At 48.2% G+C, this 12,568-nt stretch overlaps 1 protein-coding gene and 1 pseudogene across 7 annotated transcripts in view; one reads left to right on the forward strand and one right to left on the reverse strand.

Annotated features, from left to right (window-relative positions):
• The window catches only part of LOC148119214 (butyrophilin subfamily 1 member A1-like), a 91,768-nt pseudogene that overhangs the window by 13,205 nt on the left and 65,995 nt on the right, over positions 1-12,568 (reverse strand).
• Positions 1-12,568, forward strand: part of LOC148119216 (H-2 class I histocompatibility antigen, Q10 alpha chain-like) — a 34,007-nt gene that overhangs the window by 3,117 nt on the left and 18,322 nt on the right. Inside the window, exons 5-8 of one of the 7 annotated variants that reach the window (XM_087898480.1) lie at positions 95-202; positions 383-415; positions 558-605; positions 719-1,167. In XM_087898480.1, coding sequence (XP_087754606.1) covers positions 95-202; positions 383-415; positions 558-605; positions 719-750 — 221 coding nt within the window. In that variant the 3' untranslated portion in view covers positions 751-1,167. Of the gene's footprint in view, positions 1-94; positions 203-382; positions 416-557; positions 606-718; positions 1,168-12,568 lie in introns of those variants that run through there. The other 6 variants (XM_087898482.1, XM_087898481.1, XM_087898483.1 and 3 more) reach the window with 6 other exon arrangements.

The following is a 12,568-nucleotide window of genomic DNA, read 5'->3' on the forward strand; positions in this document are numbered from 1 at the left end:
GAAAAGCTGGAGCCTTCTGCAGACCCTGAGCAGGATCAGGGCTGAGAGCTTGGGTCATGGCCCTCACCTTCCCTTCCTGTCCTTCTCTTCCCAGAGCCTCCTCAGTCCACGGTCCTCATCATGGCAGTCATTGCTGGTCTGGTTCTCCTTGGAGCTGTGATGGCTGTGGTGGCTGTTGTGAGGAAGAGGAGGAGAAACACAGGTAGGAAAGGGCAGGGTCTGAGTTCTCTCTCAGCCCCTGTTAGAAGTGTCTCTGCCTCATTAATGGGAAACACATCCACACCCCTCATTGCTGCTGTCTCTAAGCTGGGTCTGCTGTCAGTTCTGGAAACTTCCTAGGGTTGGGGACTTCCCTGGTCTCTCACAGCTTTTCTTCTCACAGGTGGAAAAGGAGGGAACTATGCTCCAGCTCCAGGTAAGAGTAGTGGGCAGGATTGTCCCTGAGGCCTGTGGGGTGAAGTATTTGGGGAGCTCTGGCAATACATAATAGCTCCTCCAGCAAATCTTCTAGGGGCCAAGATTTTACCTTCCCATGAATACATATATTCTTACCCCAGGCAGGGACAGTTCCCAGAGCTCCGATGTGTCTCTCCCAGACTGTAAAGGTGACCCTCTGGGACCTGAATTGGGGAGTGGCAGAGTGAACATGATTGGGTTTCAGGGACTCCCAGAATCACGTTTGAGTGAGTGGTGGTTTGTTGGGATGTTGTCTTCACAGTGATTGTTCATGACTCTTGTTCTGTAACGTGAAGACAGCTGCCTGGTGTGGATGGAGTGACAGACGATGTGTTCAGGTCTCTCCTGTGACATCCAGAGCCCCTCAGTTCACTCTCAGCAATAGTGTCTGATGGTCCCTGTGATCCCACGGGCTCAATGTGAAAAACTGGGGAGCCCAACCCACCCTGCATACCAGAACCTTGTCCCTGTACTGTCCTGTTCTCTTCCACAGCCAACCTTCCTGTTCCTGCAGACAGGAGGGGACATCTCCATCCTGTCTCCTCCATGCTTTCCTGAGCTGTAGCCCCAACTTCCCCACTGAAAATAAGAATTTGAATATGAACTTGATTGATCATGTCTTTGATCTGACAGGTTCATTGGCAGCTAAATTAAGGGACTGAGATAGAGTTTATGGAAGAAATAAATGGTAACATGGAGAACTTCCCAGAATCTGTGTTCACTATGCTGTATGCATCTAGTGGGACAGGATGAGGCCGTGGGAGCTGAGTGAGAACAGGGCTGTGCCCAGGTGGAGCTCAGTGTGTTGTTGGCTCTGACACGGTCACTCCTCATCTCTGTCCCTTCCTGGCTCTGTTCTCTTCATCACTTAGAACCACATGCTGACACCTGTGATCACAGGGACACTGGGATGGCCAGAGCCTCATCCTGTCCCAAGGATTATGAGCCATCAGCGCTGCTGTCCTGGCTGTGACTCTTCCCCCTGTCTTGTCTGTTAATTTCTTGTCTCTTTAACTAGTATGCAGGACTAGAGCTGTTCTCGTTCCTGTGAGTGGTGTCTGCCTCACTATCCTGTGGGGCCCCTGAGTGACAGCAGTAAGAGGTGTTTTCTGTCTTGTCCGCTCAAGGCCCAACTAGTCCCCTGCACTCAGGAGACTGTGGGATGAGAACATGAGCTGCAGTCTCCTGAGCTCCTGCCTCCCTTCAGGCCCCTCCCAGGAGGTTCTGTCCTTTTTTCCCATCTATCAGAATCTAACCAGGGTTGTAGGATGGGCAGAGAGGAGGCATCCACAGGGTCTCAGCTTAGATCTGTCCTGTGTTCTGCCCAAGGCCCCTCTCACTTTCTGCCTCTGGGAATCCTGGGTGTTTCCTCCAGTGGAGACTCAAGGTTTTACAGGCTGAATCTACTTTAGATTTATGTTTATTAAAAAACAATGTTCAGGGACTGAAGAGATGACTCAGGGCTTGAGAGCACTTGCTGCTCTTGCAGAGGACCCAGGTTCAGATCCCAGCATCCACATGATGGCTCATAACCATCCTTAACTTCTGTTCCATGACATTGAATGTCTCCTGTGGACACCATGCAGATTCGTGGTGCAAACACTACTAGAAAAAAAAACACTCATAGATGCAAAATTCATATAATAAAAATATTGTGGGAACACCACAAATGGAAATTCCTTCATCCCCTACTCCAGGTTCCGGCCTCTGCAGGTTTCTATTCTAATTTTGTGACTTTGAGTCAGGGGCTCCAGGAGCCTTAGCAGAGATGTCTGATGACCAAGAAGGTGATGATCTCCTTCATGATGCTGCCATCTGTGTCTTGTGAGGGATGATGGCTTCCAGTGCTGACCACAGATAACATTCATACCCAAGAAATATATGAGGAATGAAGAAAAATGAAATATAAGATTGCTTGTCAAAGACAGAAGAGAGATGAAGGGAGAAGTGGGGGGACTTTCTGAGAGAAAAGGTCAGGTGACTGTGACCTCAGTGTGAGGGGACCTGGGGCTGCATGTGACACCCCAGCACTTGGCCTGAGATTGTGTTAACAAAGGGAGCTTCTGTAGAAGAGGGAGGTGACTGTGAATTTTCCTCTGGACTGAAACATCCCTGCTGGAGCCAGGAGGAGCTGATGAGGCTCAGGAAACACAAGAAGCTACAGGTTCGCGGAGCTGACACAATGTAGCGCTTCCCTCTCAGGGTTAAACCAGCTGCAGCTCCTGAGGGAGAGGAGACTGTGGAGTGGAGCAGCTGGGAGCTGTGCAGGGGACTGCAGTGGTGCAGCTGTGTGAGCGGACATGCGCACTGGGGGCTGTCAGAGGTTATCCCCGACTCACCCAGGCTCCTGTGAGGGACCAGGGAGCTCAGGGCTCACCGAGCTGCCCGTGGATGCATGTTTTCCTTGGTCTGCTGTTACTGTCTCTATCTGGAGTGGCGGAAATCCACTTCTCAAGAAGGGGAAACAGCTGTGTGAATTGTTTATGCAAACTGTTCTGTCATCAATAAAAACTCAGGAGTCGATATTTGGTGGTGGTGGCGCACACCTTTAATCCCAGCACTCAGGAGGCAGAGGCAGGCAGATCTCTGTAAGTTTGAGGCCAGCCTGGTCTACAGAGTGAGTTCCAGGGCAGGCTCCAAAGCTACAGAGAAACCCTGTCTCAAAACAAAACAAACAAAACAAAAACAAACAAACAACAAACAGAATTCCATTTACAATATCCAATCCATTTATATTTGAAAATTTTGAGAAATTATTCTGTTATCTATGATACCTTGATGACTCCAAAGTTTTATACATAAACCACTTTCTAATATAACCTGTATTACTATCCTAGAACTATCTTTTAGACTTTAGACATTTCTAAGATAAACTTCTCAAGCTTATATGTCTCTCAACCTTATAAACTTTACATCTCTTTTCTAAGTTTCTTTTCTGAATTTGGTAACAAAGAATATGGTTTAACTATCTAGTTTTCAACCCCATTAGAGACATGAAAAGAATAAATATTGCCTGAATATTCAAGAAGTACGGCACAAACAACATCCTTTGTTGTTGTTTTGTTTTGGGTTTTTTTTGTTTGTTTGGTTGGTTTTTTTGTTGTTGTTTTTTTTTTTTTTTTTTTGTAGACAGGGTTTCTCTGCTTAACAGCCCTGGCTGTCCTGGAACTCATTTTGTAGACCAGCCCGGCCTTGAACTTCTGTCCCACAGCAGGTGACTCTTCTGATCTGAGACAGAGATTTTAGATTTTCCTTTAACAAGCATGCTTGGGTTTAGAGAAGAAGAGAGACACACTCAAACTCAAAAGACAGCTTTAATTTTTAATTGAATTGGGACTACTAAAAGACCATTTGCTTTATATGTCTGTAAAGAATATAAAGACAAACATCCGGAATTATTTATGAGAATTTGTCCCGTTGGGTTTGTGCTGTCCCATCAGGTCAATTGCTCTCCCCTGAGGATTTGTCCTCCTTCTTCAGGTGTCTCATCTGTCCAGTGGTCTGCAGACTCCTTAGTTGGATGATTTTGTTCTTCTGGAAAGAAAAACCAAAACCCTTCCCCAACCCAACCTTCGGGGAGTTCCCATTTTTGGCAGGTTTTGTCTGATCAAATGAAAGGCATTTATTAGTCTTATAAGTTAGTTTAGACTCAATGGCCACAATGTTTGATGAGATATCACCTCTCATAATCAAGAGGTTTCTCCTGTTCCAATCAAAACTTTGTCCTTCTTGATGGAATCCACATCTTTCTTCCCCTGTGGAAACAAACGCAGAACCTGTTCCCCAACCTAGCACACACCCTGGTTTCCATTCTGAGCCAACACATCTTTAAAGGATTCAGCCTGGTTTAACTCAGCAAGTTTTTCTATTACTCACTGTCTCTCTGCAGCTGTCATCACTTTCTCATTAACATTTAAAATGTTACAGTTAATAGAGCCTTGTGTGATCCACCTCTGGGGTCTTTATTACTCCTTTCTGTTTATTAGGCATAGCTCTTAAAGTGTGATTAGACCTTTATATAACTGTCTGTCCTGTAGGGTTGTGTGGTACACCTGTAATATGCTTTGCGTTGTAATATGCAAAAACCTGTTTCACTTTACTAGAGACATCTGCTGAAGCATTGTCTGTCTTAATTTGTACAGATCTCCTCATGATGTAAGTGTGTAATTACAGAATCAGCCTTGTCAGAACTCAGACCAGTTTCCCATTTCAATCCTGAATATGCATATGACACGGTGCACATACTGCAATTTTCCAACCTTGCAAACTGAAACGCATCCATTTGCCAAATTCCATTTCATTGGGTACCTTTTGGGTTACTTCCTGCAAGTAATGGAGTTTAGTTATACAAAGAACAAAAAGGACCTTTCCTTATCATTTCCTTGGCTTGTTGCCAAGTGACAGAAAAAAACCTTTTTTTTTAATTTATTTATTTGTTAAAAATTTCCACCTCCTCCCTCCTCCCAAAAAAAACCTTTTTAAATCATTTGAAATTCTGAGGCTTCTAGCACATTCCCTGTTAATTGCTGATCAGTTTCATCATTACCTGTGCTAGAGCCTGGTAGACTCTTATGGGATCTGATATGTGTTACATACAAGGGATAATTTCCATTTCTGATTGCTTGTTGTAACTGAATAAATAGCAAAGATAATTCTGAGTCATCTGGAATAAGCTCAGTGGTTTCAATATATAAAACAACTCTTTCTGCATATGGAGAATTAGGAACTATATTAAGAGATTCATGGTAATCTAATAATACCATAAGATTGGCATACCGCTCTGACTTTTTAACTGAATCACAAGGGCTTTGAGCAACTTTACTTATTTTTCTGGACATATATGCCTTTCCTGATTTATTTGCATCAGTGTAGAATGTAGGGGCCCCGGAGATTGGTGTCCTTTTTAATATATAAGGGAGAATCCAATTAGTTCTTTTTATAAACTGAAGTCTCCTACTTTGGGGATATTTGTTGTTAATCTCTCCTAAAAAATTACTGCAAGATCTTTGACAATGCCCATTTTCTGCCCATAATGAGGCAATTTCACCATCAGTAAAAGGTACCACAATTTCAGCTATGTCTCTTTCCACTGATTGATGGAGTCTCACTTTTCCTTTCAGAATCAATTCAGAAACCTTGTCTACATAGGGCTTTATTTACTTACTTTGTGTGCTAAAAATATCCACTCTAAAATATTATCTTCTGCTTAAGAATTCCTTTATAGCCGGGTGGTAGTGGCACACACCTTTAATTCCAGCACTAGGGAGGCAAAAGCAGGTGAATCTCTGTGAGTTCAAGGCCAGCCTGGTCTAAGGAAACAAAACACAAATGGGAAGGAGAAGGAGGAAAGGAAGGAGGAGTAGTAAAGGGAGGAGGAGGAAGGAGGGAAGGGAAGGAGGGAGGGAGGGAGGGAGGGAGGGAGGGAGGGAGGGAGGGAGGGAGGGAGGGAGGAAAGAAAGAGAGAAAGAAAGAAAGAAAGAAAGAAAGAAAGAAAGAAAGAAAGAAAGAAAGAAAGAAAGACTGGGTTACTCTGTAGCTTTGGAGCCTGTATTGGAACTAGCTCTTGTAGACCAGGATGGCCTTGAACTCACAGAAATCTACCTGCCTCTGCCTCCTGAGTGCTAGGATTAAAGTTGTTGTGAGCCACCACCACCCGGCTTTCAGAAGCACTCTTTATTTTATGACTTATTTCTGAGACTGGAGGAATGTTAGTCTGTGTTTTCCATTGCTGCAATAATCATCCCCCCATCAATTCATGGCTACATTAAGCACACATGGCTTTACTTTTCCTACTTAAGCTGGGCAATGATGGCAGTGGTGTCAGAGCTCCAGGGACGGAGCCTGGACAGTGTCCAGCCTTGTGTGCAGCAGGAGAGGACACAGGGGCCCTGGAAGGAGGATGTCAGACTCTAAGGTGTCCAGTTCCCTGGATGCCTGGGTCCCTGGTGGGAAAGGGAAAACTTCACCCATAAGAGTTTTGTCCCATGAACCTCATGCGTGTGTGAAGACTGTGGAATGTGCTGGTGAGTTGTCAGTGTGAGTCCGTAGATCAGTCCACTCCTTCCCAATCACCTCTCACACCACAGTCATCCCTGTCTGCATTTTCCCACACAGGCCCTCTGTCCTGAGTGTGGGGACACAGCCTGTCCTGAAGGGGGGCTCACCAGGGCCTCTGTCCTCAGTGTGGGGACACAGCCTGTCCTGAGGGGGCTCACCAGGGCCACTGTCCTCAGTGTGGGGACACAGCCTGTCCTGAGGGGGCTCACCAGGGCCTCTGTCCTCAGTGTGGGGACACAGCCTGTCCTGAAGGGGGCTCACCAGGGCCTCTGTCCCACAGCAGTGGGAAACTGTGCATAAAGCAGGTTAGCGTCCCAGATTGTCCTTCTCCACACGTGACCTGTGATGGCAGTTTCTCAGTTCTGATTTGTTTCACCAGCTCCAAGAGTGTGTTGATTTTTCCTGCCTTCAGCTGCATCCCTTGGCCTGAACAGGCAGGGACGTGTGTGCAGTACCCAAGGAGACCACAAGAGGGCGAGGGTGCCTAGAGTTGGAGTTCAGGACAGATGTGAGCTACACCTTCACACATGGACATGGTGCTGGGTTCAAACCATCATCTCCTGCAGGAACAGCAAATGTTCTCCCTGGGGACCAACGTTCCAGCCCCTTGAGGACATTTTTAAATGCCATTTATCTCTCCTGCACTGGACACAACAGCTGACACATCTGCTGAGGTCACAGGACTGTGACAAGCTGCAGATTCTCATGCAAATGAGCTGGGACAATCACATGACTGCCACCTGGGTGACTTAATGAGAGGATTCCAGTTTCTGACAAGTTAGAATATCAAGGAAAGTCTATATTTTATAAATAATAAAATAACTTTGTGCCTGAAAATTTTATAGACCTGCAACAGAGGGCAGGTGAGGTGGGGGACCAAGGCCAAGGAGTAGATGTGAGAAGCTGAGACCCAGTGATGCAAATATTTCAGGTGAAATGTGTAATGGCCAAATTTAGGTTTAATTTCATTTGTGTCTTGATGGCTTGTATGGTAGTAATTTTTTTTGTTTGTTTTTGTTTTGTTTTGTTTTGTTTTGTTTACAGGGTTTTTCTGTAGTTTTGGAGCCTGTCCTAGAAATACCTCTGTAGACTAGTCTGGCTTCGAACTCTCTGCCTCCCAAGTGCTGGGATTAAAGGCGTGCACCACCACAGCCCAGCTCGGGAGGAATTTTTGATGTGATTATAATTGTAATTATAGACGTTCATCAGGGCCTTGGGAAATTTCAAAGTCGAGTCACTAAAGGCAGAGTCTCCTAATGTCTTTATCCCCTGTCCTTTCCTGACAAAAGGCTCTGTCTGGGCTCAGTGTCCTTCCTCAGCAGGTGTCCTTGGCTGACAAAGGGATCCTGTGCTGTGTGGAGACTGCAGGGTGCTCCCCAGTTTCAGACCCAAAGGCTCATGGCCTCCTTCCTGGGATGCTGTGTCTCCAGCCGTTCCTGAGGAAACCAGAATTTAGACAAAAGTAGGTGCTGCACAAAATACCCAGTGCACACCTGAGCAGGAGGGGGACCAGCAGGGGGGCCATGAACACCTGAGCAGGAGGGGGACCAGCAGGGGGGCCATGAACACCAGCAGGGAGGCCATGAACACCTGAGCAGGAGGGGGACCAGCAGGGGGGCCACGAACACCAGCAGGGGGGCCATGAACACCAGCAGGGAGGCCATGAACACCAGCAGGGAGGCCATGAACACCTGCAGGTCTGTGGCATCTTTGGCCAGGGTGTGGTCTCTGCAGTGCATCAGCAGCACGATGCTCGTTCTGTCCACAGCGACTCCATGTGCTCCAGCATCTTCTCCATCACACACCAGGGTCTGACAAAGGATGTCAGCTCCTCCCACTCCAGGCTCAGTCACCTCTGCAGTCAGCACTGGAGATGAGGTATTGAGACAGGGTCCTTTGAGCTCAAGCTGCCTGCAGACTCACTATGTTACCTAGGCTGGCTTTGACCTCCAAACATCCTGCCTCCACCTGTGCAGCCCTGGGATCAGAGGCTGCACCTCTGTGCTCAGCTGGTTTATGTTGTTTGTACACACGTGTATCATGGCATCTTGGTCATGTTATACTCAATAGTCTCCCAGTTCCTCCTCTCCTGCTGCCCCTCCCCAAATGGTCCCCTTGCTCCTCCTGTCTCATGTCTGCACATGAGTGAACCTGTGTAAAGTCACACATTGCTACAGTATGGTTGCCCCCTTCTGTTGTCTCTCTGTGCTGCTTCACCTGGGTCTAACCCACTGTTGCCACTCAATAGACCAGGATTCCTGCCTCCTGTCGCCAAATCTGTGACCCTCCTACATAGATCAAAGACACATCCTTGCCATGCTCATAGCTCAGTCCTCACTCTGTATTCCCCACCAGATAACATCAGGCCCTACAGGACTGCTCCCACCTAAGACCTCCCACCCTCACCCCTGCAGGACCTCCCACCCTTAGCCCCTGCAGGACCTCCCACTCTCAGCCCCTGCAGGACCTCCTACCCTCAGTCCCTGCAGGACCTCTCACCCTCGGCCCTGCAGGACCTCCCACCCTCAGCCCCTGCAGGACCTTCCACCCTCACTTCTGAAGGACATCCCACCCTCACCCCTGCAGGACCTCCCACCCCTAGCCCCTGCAGGACCTTCCACCCTCAGCCCCTGCAGGACCTTCCACCCTCAGCCCCTGCAGGACCTCCCACCCTCAGTTCCTGATTCTCCCTCCCTGGCTCACTCTGCTTCAGCCAACCATGGCCTCTGCAGCTCCTCACACCCCTGGCACACTACCAGCTCCAAGGCTATGTTCCCAGCTATGCTCCCCAGGTAGGGTGTGGCTGCTGTGCTCAGGCTGGCCCAGGAAACGTAATTTTCCAATCTCAGCCTCTCAGTGCTTTTGCAGGCAGACTCAGCCTAGATTCTTATTACTAATTCACTGAAAAGAGAACACTGTGAAAAACCGAGATCCCAGGTATAAATGAGTTTGCGCACATCTGAGCAGCTGAGGATTTGGCAGATCCCACTTGTAGGGGCCTGGTTACACATACATTGTATGGCAGTCAGAGTTCTGAGCGACCTGCAAGGCACAATTTGCACCTACAACCCGGAAGGTGGTCACCTGGCCTTTTGATAGTGAGACAACCTGACACCATCCTAAGCAAGTGGTCAGAATATGCTAATGTCACTCTGGTCCTTCTATGGTAATTTAGGAGGTCATCTGGGCAAGAGGTGTTTTTCAGTCTACATGACAAAATGGGCATAGGAAGCCATGACCTAAGTCATCCCCCCTCTACAGAGACTTTGTCCCAGCCGCTCCAGCAGAGCGCTCCCAGCCCACAGAACACCTGGAGCTCCATCCATCAGAACTGGAAGCTGAAGCAATGGGAACAGGGCGTGTTTCTCTGTCAGGAAGAGGTGGAAGTTCACCTCACCACCCCACCTCACTTTCACCCCTGTCACCATCAACACTGCCTGTGGGGAGACTCCTGGGGTCACGCTTGTTACAGAAAGGCTGTGAGGTGACAGAAAGAAGTGAAGGAGACCTCACTGGATCTCTGTGAAGCATCAGGAGCCGCTGGACTCATCTGAGTTATGTGGACTCCTGTCAGGACAGCATTAGAGGTGACACCAGGAGCCGCTGGACTCATCTGAGTTATGTCGACTCCTGTCAGGGCTGCATTAGAGGTGACACCAGGAGCCGCTGGACTCATCTGAGTTATGTTGACTCCCGTCAGGACTACATTAGAGGTGACACCAGGAGCCGCTGGACTCATCTGAGTTATGTCGACTCCTGTCAGGACTGCATTAGCGGTGACACCAGGAGCCCTGTTCTAGCTCCAGCAACTACTAAGATAAAAGGAAGTGAATCTTCCAGAAATCTCTCTTCCTGTGCCCACCCTACACTCCCCCTCATCCCCAGTCCTGCCCAACCCCCACTCCAGGCTTCACAGACTCAGCAGGAGCCTGCAAGGAACCTTGGACTCCAGGTGCCTTGATGTTACAAACCTTATCTCCTCCTGAGGCCCCAGCCTATGCTTTCCATGGGGAGTGGGAGGGGCGAGCAATGGCCAGGAGCAGATCAGACAGCCTGAGAAGACATTGAGGGACCTGACTGCTTGTTCACTGTGTCCTCTCCCAGGGCACCGGGGTCACATCCAGCTGCACTGACCATAAGCACTGGTACAGAAGCCATAGCTGACTGTGCTGGTGGACACGTGATCCTGACACTGTGGAGTGAGGCAGGCCTGCCCTCTCAGCGCTCAGAAGGGAGAGGCCAAGGTGATCAGGAACTCAAGGACATCCGCAGCTATGCAGAGAGTTCAAAGTCAGCCTGAGCTATGTGAAACCTGTCTCAAAATGGGGGGGGGGGTTGAGTGAGGGGCCACACACCTTTAACACCAGCACAGACAAGGAGATGGATCTCTGTCAGTTTGAGTCTAAAGATTGAGTTCCAGGCCACCACTGTAGGAAAGAGAGGGACAGGGAGGGAGGGAGAGAGAGGGAGAGAGAGGGAGAGAGAGGGAGAGAGAGGGAGAGAGAGAGAGAGAGAGAGAGAGAGAGAGAGAGAGTTTGAGTGGGAGAGAGAGAGGAAGAAAGGGGGGAAAAGAAGAAAGGGAGGAAGGAAGAAGGAAGAGAAAGAGAGGGGGTGACATTATGATTAAGTAGATTAGACAAGCATTGAGCCCCAAGCCTGACAACCACAGAACGGTAGGAGGAGAGCACTGACTCCTACACCCTACGCTTCCATGCGTGAGCCATGACGTGGACACCCAGTTCTCATTTGCCTGCACTCACACCCACGCACACGTACACACAACATTAGATAAAGAGTCCGTTCTAAAGATCTATTTATTTTTATTCAGGGTGTAAGCGTGTCCATATATGCATCTCCACGTGTGCAACAATGGCTGTTCACACTCATGGAGGGGGGGGCTGGGAACTAAACCCAGGACGTTTGCAAGAGCAGCCAGCATTCTTAACCACTGAGCCGTCTCTCCAGTCCCATAAAGAAGTTTATGAGTTGGGACATAAAGGCTTCTCTCAAGTGGTCTCTCCTGACTGCTCTTGATCACTATCACGTGTAGCGTGAGGAGAAGACGGGGACCAGCAGTGGGGGCAGCGGTGATGAAGTCTGCGTCAGCCTGTTGGCAGGGTCACTACGGTGACTGTTTTGTTTCTCAACTTGACTACATCTGGAATTAAGTAAAACCCAACAATCGAGTGAACACATCTCAGAGGGTTTTGCTTAAATTGAAACAGGAAGCAAGATCCACTTCATTTTTTGTTTCTTTCTTTGTTTTTATTTATTTTATTTTGTTCTTCAAAACAGGGTTTCTCGGTGTAGCCCTGGCTGCCCTGGAATTTACTCTGTAGACCAGGCTGAGCTTGAACTCAGAGATCAGCCTCCTCTACCTCCCGAGTGCTGGGATTAAAGGCTGTACCACCACTGCTCAGCAAAGATCCATTTCTAATCTTGGTCTTGAGGTGGGACTACAAACCTTTAACCCAGATCATTGAGCTAGAAAAACCCAACTCTAAGCTGGGCCCACCTTGTGCTAGAAACCTAGATAAGGCTGTAGAAGAATGCTTTGGATCTCTCCCTGCTGGTTTTCCACTGGCGAGTAAGTTCATTCCTCCACTGGCATTAGAGCCGACTTCTCCAGGGATCCCATCATGCACTGAAGACCAGCTGAGACAGTCAGCCTCAGGGACTGAGCAACTTCTGGACTCTTGGACTTTCTCTTCATAGATAGCAATGGTTGTATTAGCTGGACCACAGGCTCTGAGTGATTCTAATAAATACCTTTCCTTCCACTCTCTGTCTCTCTGCCTTTGTCTTCCTTTGCTTCTCTCTCTCTTGCACTCTATCTATCTATCTATCTATCTCTTTCTCTTTCTTTCTCTCATTCTCAGTCTATAAATTCTGTTCTTCTAGTGAATCTTGATGAATACAGACACCAACAGCAGCAGGAAAACAAAGGAGAAACTACGGAGTGTGCCCAGGGCAGAAACCACAGGGAACAGGGACACTGAGGGATGCCTAACGTAGAGGTAGGGTGACAAGAGACAGAAAACTAGGGTTAAAGAAA

This window comes from Myodes glareolus, chromosome 18, assembly GCF_982192425.1.
Source record: "Myodes glareolus chromosome 18, mMyoGla1.1, whole genome shotgun sequence".
NCBI classification, from domain to species: domain Eukaryota; kingdom Metazoa; phylum Chordata; class Mammalia; order Rodentia; family Cricetidae; genus Myodes; species Myodes glareolus.